The 12,495-nt window shown below is 43.8% G+C and overlaps 1 protein-coding gene across 1 annotated transcript in view; it reads left to right on the top strand.

Annotated features, from left to right (window-relative positions):
• LOC137528471 (myosin-4-like) overlaps positions 1-12,495 on the top strand; it is a 77,104-nt gene that overhangs the window by 48,954 nt on the left and 15,655 nt on the right. The window contains exon 31 of the mRNA XM_068249760.1: positions 11,264-11,388. Coding sequence (XP_068105861.1) covers positions 11,264-11,388 — 125 coding nt within the window. The remainder of the gene's footprint in view (positions 1-11,263; positions 11,389-12,495) is intronic.

The raw sequence follows: 12,495 nt of genomic DNA, 5'->3' as shown, positions 1-12,495 counted from the left end.
GGTTGGGGGTCTGGGGAGGATGTGGGGAAACAGAGCGGAAGCAGCGGAATGGAAATGGAGTGAAAACAGATCCAATCGACCGTTTTCACAGATCGATTTGCCACTTCAATGCAAGTGTGAACCAGGAGAAAATAATCTGCCCACAATATTCCCTTACACCAACCATCTGTGAAGTTGGGTCCTAGGTTTATTGGTCCCTACCCCATTCAGGAGAAAATTAATGATGTGGTGTATAGGGGAACACTACCCCAGTCTATCAAGGGAGTTAATTCTTTCCATGTCTCTCCTTTGAAACCAGCTGCCAACACCATTTCACCTTCAGCTCCTCCTCCTCCTGTTGAGGTGGATTGTGAACCCAAATATGAAATAGAGAAAATTCTTGACTCTAGAAAAGTTCGTGGTTCTTTGCAGTATTTGGTGGACTGGAAGGTGTTATGGTCCTGAGCAGAGATGCTGGGTTCCAGCCCGTCAAATCCATACTGATCAATTAATTCATGATTTTCTTCTAAAATTCCCTGATAAACCAGGAAGTGAGTGTTCAGAGACCACTCCCCGGGGGGGAGGGGGGTTTAACAACCTCACCTTCCAGCGGCAGGTCCCATGGCGTCTCTAGCGGAGTCCGGGCAGGTGGCGAGAATTCTGCGCTGGCATCCTCCAGCGGTGTCCCCAGTTCCCCTGCGGCAGTGAGTTCTGGTGCGCGTGTGCGCAGTGTGCCCAATCGGACACGCGTGAGGTCAGGCAGGCCTTATAGGCTGAGGAGGCGGGTTTAGGTGATGTCAGCGGTGATGTCACTAGGTGACATCACCATGCAGGAAGTGCTGTCAATTTTTGGAGTGGTTTTCTGGAGCTATCAATGTGTATTTAAGGCCAGAGCACTCAGTCACTCACTGGCCTTGATACTAATCAGTTCGCTGGTTCTTGGCCTAGCTAGTGAGATTCTGAGAGCTACATTTATACATTGTGCGCTGCACAATATATATGTACTCTAGTCAGTCAGTGCTATTATTTTGTAGTTATATACATTCGTAATATTATTGTAATATTATTGAAGTAACATCCTATTGTATATTTATCTGTATACCGAGCTCTTGCCTGCCCCTTGACCTCGCTATTGTCTTGTCTTTCTATACCACTGCCATCTGATACACGTGTTTGACTCGGCCTGCCCCTGACTTTGTTACTACTTGATCCTTTCAATACGACTGACATCTGACTTATGTGAATAACCCTGCCTGTTTATTGACTAAGATATTGCCTTGCAACTCTGTACAACGATACCTCTAACTTTGTGTACGACTATGGCCTGATCTTGACTACGCTTACGCACTACTGTTTGTGTATTACACTAGTACGTTACCTCATCATGTATCAGCCTATGGCGGCTTGCAGTGTCTTTTGGCCTCACGAGTGTCCCATAGTAATTTCACTAAGAGAAACAAATGGATGCAAAATGGATTTTGCACTAAATGTTTGAGTCTAACTCAGGGCAACAACAATGCAGCATCCACTCCTCGTGTTTTCTAACACTAGTGTGAATTTAGCCTCATCCGAACTGTTGTTAATATGTAGTGGAAAAACACAATCTACACATCTAATATATTACCATTATGGATGGTACACAATGGGTGGAGCAACTGAAAAATACACAAAAAACAAGAAGCTACCCCAGCTCATTCACAGCAAGACAGAAAAGAATGACTGTACCTAAACTTACATAAAACAGATATTAGTTTCCCATTCCTGAAAAAATGAACACTATCAGACATAGACAGCAGCATCCCAACACTGGAGAGAAGATTTATGGTACCAAGACTGCCTTATAGCTAGCTCTAAGCGCAGAGCCAGATTTACTGTATAATTTTCCTATGTGCAATTAAACAGAGGCGCCAAAAGAATAAAATAAGCAAAAAGGTTAAAAAAAGAGGAAGCAGTAGACTTACCTCCTCCAAGTAGACACAAGATTGTTGTATATCAAAACAAAGTAGTTTATTAACATACACCACGACTCAGTGTTGCAACGCATTTCGCAGGCGTGACCCTGCTTCATCAGGCAATTAAATATGGAGCATACAGTAAATGCAGGTCTGGTTCAAACCAAGCGCAGAGGGCTGAAACTGATGAGGACGGCCATCACCCTTGCTACCAATAGTATATAATCCTAATTTACCCCCACAGTGTGGAGCTCAAGCATGGAAAGCTTGGGAAAATATTAAGAGCCTGACCCTTGCGGATTTCTCAGATAGGGGAAAATGGTTAACTTTGACTGAACTCCAACGTAAATTTTGAAACACAGAATTAGATTGGTGGGGTTATTTCCAACTGAGATATCTGATACAGAGAATGGGCGTGAACCCCTTGCAGGTAAGGCACCAGACAGAATATGAAAACTATGCACGGACTTCGAACCAATTAAGAACACTCTTTACAAAATATATTATTCACTGCTTATTATGTCCCCTGAACAAGATGCACCTTTTTTTATTAAGTGGGAAAATGAATTGGGGAAGACTTTATCTGTAGGAGAAAGAAATAGAATATACATATTTGCTCATAAGATTTCACAATCGGCTAGAATACAAGAAATTTATTATAAAATTCTCTCCTGGTGGTACTATACTCCGCAGAGACTGCACAATATTTTTCCCAATGTAGATAAGAGATGCTGGAGGTGTAAAAGTGCTACAGGTTCCCTCATTCACATATTATGGTCATGTCCATTAGAGATGTAGCGATTGGTTCGCCGGCAAACGATTCCAGGCGAAATTTGGTGGTTCGCGTTCGCCTGCACCAGGCGAACTTTTGCGGAAGTTCGATTCGCCCCATAATGCACTATGAGGGTCAACTTTGACCCTCTGCATCACAGTCAGCAGGCACATTGTAGCCATTCAGGCTACACTAAGCCCTGGAGCCCCACCCCCCCTTATATAAGGCAGGGTCCGGTGGCCATTACACTCACTAGTGTGCCTGCTAGTGAGAGGAAAGGGACAGCTGCTGCAGACTTGTTCTTCTAGGGACAGATTAGTTAGGATCTTGGCTGCTTAGCTTGCTCCTGGCTGATTATTATTGCTTTTATAGCACCCCTCAACAGCTCTTATCAGAGCTAATCCTGTACTTTTTTTTTCTGTGTGTCAAACTGACACTTTTGTTCCATGCACAACCTTGCTAATTCATAGTGTGTGTGCCACTGCCAGCAGCCCAGCACATTCAGTGACTACCTGTGTGTGTGACAGGGAGCTGCACATTGTACTACCCAGTACTGCATATACCCAGTACCTGTTGTGTTTACTTAACCCACCTCATCACTGCATATACCTAGCTTTGTGTTGAGTTAACGCAGCTCACTGCATCTAACTACCTGTTGTGTTGAGTGAACCCAGCTCACTGCATCTAACTACCTGTTGTGTTAAGTGAACCCAGCTCACTGCATCTAACTACCTGTTGTGTTCAGTGAACCAAGCTCGCTGCATCTAACTACCTGTTGTGTTCAGTGAACCCAGCTCACTGCATCTAATTACCTGTTGTGTTGAGTGAACCCACCTCACTGCATATAACTACCTGTTGTGTTGAGTGAACCCAGCTCACTGCATCTCTCTACCTTTATTGTTCAGTGAACCTAGCTCACTGCATCTAACTACCTGTTGTGTTGAGTGAACCCAGCTCACTGCATCTCTCTACCTTTATTGTACAGTGAACCCAGCTCACTGCATATAACTACCTTTATTGTTCAGTGAACCCACCTCACTGCATATAACTACCTTTACTGTTCAGTGAACCCAGCTCACTGCATCTCTCTACCTTTACTGTTCAGTGAACCCACCTCACTGCATCTACCTGTTGTGTTCAGTGAACCCAGCTCACTGCATCTAACTACCTTTACTGTTCAGTGAACCCACCTCACTGCATATAACTAACTACCTGTTGTGTTGAGTGAACCCACCTCACTGCATATAACTACCTTTACTGTTCAGTGAACCCACCTCACTGCATCTAACTACCTGTTGTGTTAAGTGAACCCAGCTCACTGCATCTAACTACCTGTTGTGTTCAGTGAACCCAGCTCACTGCATCTAACTACCTTTACTGTTCAGTGAACCCACCTCACTGCATATAACTAACTACCTGTTGTGTTCTGTGAACCCACCTCACTGCATATTACTACCTGTTGTGTTGAGTGAACTCACCTCACTGCATATAACTATTAACTACCTTTACTGTTCAGTGAACCCACCTCACTGCATATAACTACCTTTACTGTTCAGTGAACCCAGCTCACTGCATCTCTCTACCTTTACTGTTCAGTGAACCCACCTCACTGCATCTACCTGTTGTGTTCAGTGAACCCAGCTCACTGCATCTAACTACCTTTACTGTTCAGTGAACCCACCTCACTGCATATAACTAACTACCTGTTGTGTTGAGTGAACCCACCTCACTGCATATAACTACCTTTACTGTTTAGTGAACCCACCTCACTGCATCTAACTACCTGTTGTGTTAAGTGAACCCACCTCACTGCATCTAACTACCTGTTGTGTTCAGTGAACCCAGCTCACTGCATCTAACTACCTTTACTGTTCAGTGAACCCAGCTCACTGCATTTAACTACCTGTTGTGTTCAGTGAACCCAGCTCACTGCATCTAACTACCTTTACCGTTCAGTGAACCCAGCTCACTGCATCTAACTACCTGTTGTGTTCAGTGAACCCAGCTCACTGCATCTAACTACCTGTTGTGTTCAGTGAACCCAGCTCACTGCATCTAACTAACTATCTGTTGTGTTCTGTGAACCCACCTCACTGCATATAACTACCTGTTGTGTTGAGTGAACCCACCTCACTGCATATAACTACCTTTACTGTTCAGTGAACCCATCTCACTGCATCTAACTACCTGTTGTGTTCAGTGAACCCAGCTCACTGCATCTAACTACCTGTTGTGTTCAGTGAACCCAGCTCACTGCATCTAACTACCTTTACTGTTCAGTGAACCCACCTCACTGCATATAACTAACTACCTGTTGTGTTCTGTGAACCCACCTCACTGCATATTACTACCTGTTGTGTTGAGTGAACCCACCTCACTGCATATAACTATTAACTACCTTTACTGTTCAGTGAACCCACCTCACTGCATCTAACTACCTGTTGTGTTCAGTGAACCCAGCTCACTGCATCTAACTACCTTTACTGTTAAGTGAACCCAGCTCACTGCATCTAACTACCTGTTGTGTTCAGTGAACCCAGCTCACTGCATATAACTACCTTTACTGTTCAGTGAACCCACCTCACTGCATATAACTACCTTTACTGTTCAGTGAACCCATCTCACTGCATCTAACTACCTGTTGTGTTCAGTGAACCCAGCTCACTGCATCTAACTACCTGTTGTGTTCAGTGAACCCAGCTCACTGCATCTAACTACCTTTACTGTTCAGTGAACCCACCTCACTGCAAATAACTAACTACCTGTTGTGTTCTGTGAACCCACCTCACTGCATATTACTACCTGTTGTGTTGAGTGAACTCACCTCACTGCATATAACTATTAACTACCTTTACTGTTCAGTGAACCCACCTCACTGCATCTAACTACTTGTTGTGCTCAGTGAACCCAGCTCACTGCATCTAACTACCTGTTGTATTCAGTGAACCCAGCTCACTGCATCTAACTACCTGTTGTGTTCAGTGAACCCAGCTCACTGCATCTAACTACCTTTACTGTTCAGTGAACCCAGCTCACTGCATCTAACTACCTGTTGTGTTGAGTGAACCCAGCTCACTGCATATACCTAGCATCCCCCCGAGATGGACAAAATGGACAAACCAGGTCGAGAAAGAGGTAGAGGCAGACCCAGAGGAAGGCCACCAGGCACCGGCAGGTCTGTGCGAGGTGGTGTTGCTGTGATTTCGTGTTGACCTGGCCCAAAATACAGTGCTCAGAAGAAGGCACGTGCCATCACTTCCCAAAATTGTGAGGACGTGCTTGAGTATTTAACACAGAACACCTCATCTTTCGCAGCCACCAGCGTTACAACAAGCACCACATCCGCTGCATTTGACACTTCGCAGGAGTTATTTGGTGGTGGTGAAATCACTGATTCACAGCCACTACTGCAACAACAAGAAGAAGGCGCAGGTACATCACCTTATACGTCTGAGTTAGGTGGCGATAGTATGGACGTAACGTGTGAGGAGGGGGATGATGAACCACCTGAAGTTGGTGCAGTTGAGGGGGTGTCTAAGGAAAGCGAAGCTGGGCAGGAGGATTATGATGATGATTATACGGATGCCACGTATGTAGAGATGAGCGTAATGACCTAATTACGATTTCGCGAAATTTCGCGTAATTAGTGTAATTACGATTATGGCCGTAAGTACATAATCGTAATGAAGAAGGATTTCGCGAAATTTCGCGTAAGCGTAATTTTCGCGTAATTTTCGCATTGCAGTGGGTTCATGCCGTAATTTCGCATTAAACGCTACCGTAATTTCGCGTTAAACCGTAACGCTCCGTATAATATAAAAAAGCCGCCGACTTTAAGGGTTAATAGCAAAGCCCCCTTAAGTGCTAAGAGCCTCAAATTTGGAGAATATATTAAGGAGATCAGGAGGAATAAGAGGAAAAATTTTTTTTTCAAAAAGACCTTATAGTTTTTGAGAAAATCGATGTTAAATTTTCAAAGGAAAAATGTAAACATTTAAAAACCCGCCGACTTTAACGGTTAATAGCAAAGCCTGCTTAAAGTTTAGGAACACCAAATTCCCAGGGTATATTAGGGGGATCAGTGGGAATAAGAGGAAAAATTTTTTTTTCAAAAAGACCTTATAGTTTTTGAGAAAATCGATTTTTAAGTTTCAAGGGCGAAAATGTCTTTTAAATTCGGAAAATGTCAGTTTTTTTTGCACAGGTAACAATAGTGTATTATTTTCATAGATTCCCCCAAGTGGGAAGAGTTTTACTTACTTCGTTCTGAGTGTGGGAAATATAAAAAAAAAACGATGTGGGGTCCCCCCTCCCAGACCTCTTTAACCCCTTGTCCCCCATGCAGGCTGGGATAGCCAGAATGCGGAGCACCGGCCGCGTGGGGCTCCGCACCCTGACTATACCAGCCCGCATGGTCCATGGATTGGGGGGTCTCGGAAGGGGAGGGGCAGCCAAGCTTTCCCCTCCCCCTCCGAGCCCTTGTCCAATCCAAGGACAAGGGGCTCTTCTCCACCTCCGATGGGCGGTGGAGGTGGAGGCCGCGATTTCCTGGGGGGGGGGGGTTCATGGTGGAATCTGGGAGTCCCCTTTAAAAAGGGGTCCCCCAGATGCCCACCCCCCCTCCCAGGAGAAATGAGTATAGAGGTACTTGTACCCCTTACCCATTTCCTTTAAGAGTTAAAAGTAAATAAACACACAGACACTTAGAAAAAGTATTTTAATTGAACAAAAAACATAACCACGAAAAAAGTCCTTTAATATTCTTAATTAACCATTAATACTTACCTGTCCCTTTAAAAGCCAGTTCCCACGCAATATCCTCGGAAATATACTAATCAGTTACAATATAACAAAGTTATTACAATGTAACAACTTTGTTACATTGTAACTACGCCGCACCCGACGCCACTCGCCGCTCAGCCGCCGCACCCGCACGCACCCGACAGAGCTCTGAGCTATATAGCTCAGAGCTCCGTAAGCATCTTTGTATTTGGGCTCCAAGGAGCCCCATTGGTCCTTAGCAGACCAATGGGGTTCCTTTAAATCAGAAGGAACCCCATTGGTCTGCTAAGGACCAATGGGGCTCCTTGGAGCCCAAATACAAAGATGCTTACAGAGCTCTGAGCTATATAGCTCAGAGCTCTGTCGGGTGCGTGCGGGACGCTAAGTCCCCGCCGGCTCCCGCTGTCCACCCCGCCCACATCTGTCACCCACATGTCACCCACATGTGGGTGACATGTGGGTGACATGTGGGAGAGGCGGGGTGGACAGCGGGAGGCGGCGGGGACTTAGCGTCCCGCACGCACCCGACAGAGCTGTTTGCTGTTTGCACATATTTTAAATTTTACAGTTCCCCTTTAAATTATGTCCCTATCACAATGTATGGTGCCAATATTTTATTTGTAAATAAAGGTGCATTTTTTCAGTTTTGCATCCATCACTATTTACAAGCTTGTAATTTAAAAACTATTAGTAATATACCCTCTTAACATGCATATTGAAAAAAAAATGCAGACCCTCAGGTAACTATTTATGTTTTTTTTTTGTTTTGTTTTTTTAGTTAAAATTTTTATTTGTGTATTTTTTTGGGTGTGGGAGGTAAACAGTTAATTTTAAATGTAATGTATTGTGTTTTGTGTTAACAAATATATGTACATGTAGTTTTACTATTTGGCCACAAGATAGCCACAGTCATTTTTTTTTATTCCATCCTGTAAGCAAACACTCTCGCTTACAGGAAGTATAAGGAGGACATGATTTTTTTTTTGGGAATGACCTGATAAGAAACTGTCAATCTTTCTACCGGGGACTTAGATCAATAAATTGGAACTATGTTCCCATTCATTGATCTCTGGGATAAAGGGGGAGGCATGGGAGCATGCGTTCACGTGCACGAATACGCACAGGAGAGTGAAGCAGTGCAGCAGCAGCCTTTTGGACGTGACAGTCACGTCCAAAATGCTAAAATGGTTGAAATAAAAGGTCCTCAACAAACACAGTTTCCTGCCGCAAAGATTGTTTGCTATTTTGTAATTTTAATTTTGTTTTTACAGTGTTCTCTTTATAGAAATAGAAAATGCAGGAGATGCTTTTAAAATTCATATGGAGAAAATCACAGAAATGTTTATTAATTAAAATTAATGTTCAGCGCTGCGTAATATGTTGGCGCTTTATAAATACAATAAATAATAATAATAATTGTCTTTTTATTAAATAACTCAACCCATTACCATTCAGCTTGAAGATATAGGGCTTGATTAACAAAATGGTGCTAACTGTTAGCACGCTGTAAAAAGTGCTTTGCGCAAAATTTCGCGTGATAACGGTTTTCGTGCGCAAAAATTTGAATTTTTGCTCGCAAAAATGCAGTGAAACGCGTAAAAACCCATGCTAACAGCCGTGCTAACAGTTAGCACCGTTTTGTGATTCAAGCCCTTAGAGGGAACCAGAGACGAAGCACCCTTGTGTATTTTACCATATATATCAGTTAGAACATTAGAGAAAACACTTACCCTGCTCTCTGTTTCATCCTCACTGCTAAAAGTGTCTGTTATCAGCTGTGGTAAGAATCCCGGACTGAGCATTCAGTCTGGCTTTGCAGGGAATAATTATAGCTGAGTCATTATATCTGAGCCACAAGGGGGCAGGCTTGGGCTTGAAAAGACACCAGAGAAGACAGACTCAGCTATAATCTTTCCGTAGCAAAGCTAGACTGAGTGCTCAGTCGGGGATTCTTATCAGAAGTGATAACAGTCAGATTAAACAGAGAACAATGAAACAAAGAGCAGATTAGGTGCTTACTGTCATGTTCCCACTGATTTATAAGGTAAAATACATGAGGGTGCTTCGTCTCTGGTTCTCTTTAGTGTCTAGTCTGCTACATGTACATCGTCCGCACATTTATCTACCTATATAGCCAAATGACTAGACTTCATTTGTAGGGTTGCAACAAACAGGAAATGACATCATCTATTCAATTCACTCAATCCTGCGACCTTCACTAGACAGTAGAGGTGGTCAATGGGAAGCTTGGGATAATTCCGAATTGCATGCAAATTCAGTTTAGGATTTGGCCAATCAGTTGCACTTCCAGTTGTTTTGGGTAGGCTCCAAGCTGCATCCTTTAAAGTGACTCTGTAATAAAAATTACAATGTTTTTTCTACCATCCTACAAGTTCCTAAACCTATTCTAATCTGTTCTGGCTCACTGCAGCACTTTGTACTATCACGGTCTCTGTAATAAATGAATGTATCTTTCCCCTGTCAGACTTGTCGGCCTGTGTCTGGAAGGCTGCCAACTCTTCCGTGCTGGTCTGTTCCTCTATGCACACTCCAGTGTGTGTTTTATTTACATAAGCCAGCAGCTTCTCTGCTATCTTATCAGTGATAGAAGAGTGCTGGATAAAAATCCTCCTCTGTTAGGCTGTGAAAGTAGCTGGCTGGCACATACTTAGGAATTACAAACACAGGCACAGGCAGAGCTGTCTGCAGGAAGCCTGTCACTTCAGTGCATGAGAGAAGAAGGGGACAGAAGGTAAACACACAAATGATCTTTTGAGATTCAAAAGGAAAGCTGTATACAGCCTGCTTGTGTATGGATGTATTTTCTATGTGTGGACATATTGTACATCAATCTACTTCCTGTTTTGGTGGCCATTTTGTTTGTTTATAAACAAACTTTTTAAAACTGTTTTTGACTACTTTTAATGCGGCGGGGAGCGGCGAAATTGTGACAGAGGGTAATAGGAGATGTCCCCTAACACACTGGTATGTTTACTTTTGTGCGATTTTAACAATACAGATTCTCTTTAACCTTTTCGGGACCGCGTGCAGTAGATTCTACGCCGCACTTGTGGCTATTCTAGCCTGATGCGGCGTAGAATCTACGCCGGCCCGCAATTTCCGCTCCCGACGCGATCGTGCGCACCCGGAGGGGGAGATTAAGCTGTCATATGACAGCCGACATCTCCCCCGAGTGATCAGCAGCCATCGCGTATGGCTGCTGATCACACGATCACTACGATCGCCGTCGGATCGTAGTGATCTGTTTGACAGCTGCGGCGGCAGGGGGGGAAAGAAGAGGATCCACTCCCCTCCCTGCCGTTCCAGCGACGATCGGCGCCCCCCTCCGCTCTGGCCGGCATCTCCGCTTCATCTGACGTCAGCGCCGGGTCCCGGCTTGATGACGTCATCAAGCCGCGACCCGGAACTGCTCGTCAGACAGAACGGAGATGCCGGCCGGAGAAGAGGGTCCCGTGCGGCTCATCGCTGGAGGCTGGAAGGTAAGTGAAGGCTGCTGGCAGAAGGGGGGGCCCAGGCCACCAAGGGGGGACACAATGCCAGGCAGCCACAGACGGGATCCGGCCGCCTGACCCCCCCAAATGCGCGCACCCCCTTCCCGCGCAAAATGCCTGGTCCTTAAGGGGGGGTAGGTGGCCGGTCCCGAAAAGGTTAATGCCTATATTTATATGTTTTTGTTTTTGTTTTTTTGTTGTTGTTTTTTTGCTGGAGTTACTGCCTGTATTGAAATAGTAGTAACAATACTTGATTTCTTTTCTAGTGGAGGTCATGGAGCTAAGTGAACATATTTCAGAGAGTGCAAAGTCTATTATTGAGCTAGAAAAGGCCAAGAAGCAGAGTGATCAGGAGAGGAATGATCTTCAAGCTGCCCTGGAGGAGGCTGAGGTACGTGTAACAGTTAAAATAAGGGGTTTGTTTAATATGTTGTGCGACTTTAGGACTGATGTCATCTTGCTGTAGTTTAAAGGAAATCTGAAGTGAAAATATACTTATGAAATAATGATTTGTATGTGTAGTACAGCTAAGAAAAAAAAAATTAGCAGCAGAGATATGAGTCTAATATGTTTCCAGTACAGGAAAATTTAAAAAAACTCCAGTTGTTATCTATGCAAAAGAACTTCACTGATCTCTCCGACTTTCAAAGTTGCAGAGAGCTCTGTCTTCTGAAGCTTATTATTTCAAGTGTCTGTCACTGTATTTTGTTTTTTTCTGCAGAGGAAAGTTCAAAAGGTCATTAGCCTGCTCTGTAAAATCATTTAGAATGCTGAGTAGTGTGTACACTGCAAATATTAGAGAATGATGCAATGTTATAAAAAAGCTATATAACTGAAAATAAAAATATGATACTATTTCTTTGCTACTAATGCTCTATGAATTATCCGTACTACACAACCAATTCATTATATCATAATTATTATTTTTTAACCGCTTCAGTGTCACGTTAATGTATGATGTACACGATTATTCCTTAGGCAAGGATCACACACACTTGCTATCTTGCGGTGCAACGCATTGCACGGACATCGCATGTAGTAATGGTCATGTCAAGAACTCATGGAGAAGCATGCAACCAATTTTTTTAGGTGATAAATATGTAAGTCTCTGATTTGCTAGTAATGATCATATGCGGGGAAAAAAGCAGGCTGGGATCACAGCAAATCAGAGTTTTGAAAATGTATCAGCTGATCAAACAAATCACATGCTTCTCCATGAGTTTTCCTGGACATGACCATCATTAATTCCATAGGGTTGATTCATTAAACGGTGCTGCTAAAGCAGTGCAGCTTAATGAGAGGAGATCAAGCTATGCTACGAGCGGTAATTTCAGCGTAGAGTGCGCTGCTAAGTTACTTGCGCTCCTTCAAAGTAACGGCCACTCCACTGAACCCGCCCTGAGTCCCGGCGTGTCCAGTGGCTTTAATGGACGTTGTGGGGATCTATGTGATGATGATGATATGTATGGTAATATGCAGAACATAGAAGCCATAATTT

Source organism: Hyperolius riggenbachi, chromosome 8 (genome assembly GCF_040937935.1).
Source record: "Hyperolius riggenbachi isolate aHypRig1 chromosome 8, aHypRig1.pri, whole genome shotgun sequence".
Lineage (NCBI taxonomy): Eukaryota > Metazoa > Chordata > Amphibia > Anura > Hyperoliidae > Hyperolius > Hyperolius riggenbachi.
The sequence above is the reverse complement of the archived record's forward strand: the minus strand, read 5'-3'. Positions and strand labels throughout refer to the sequence as shown.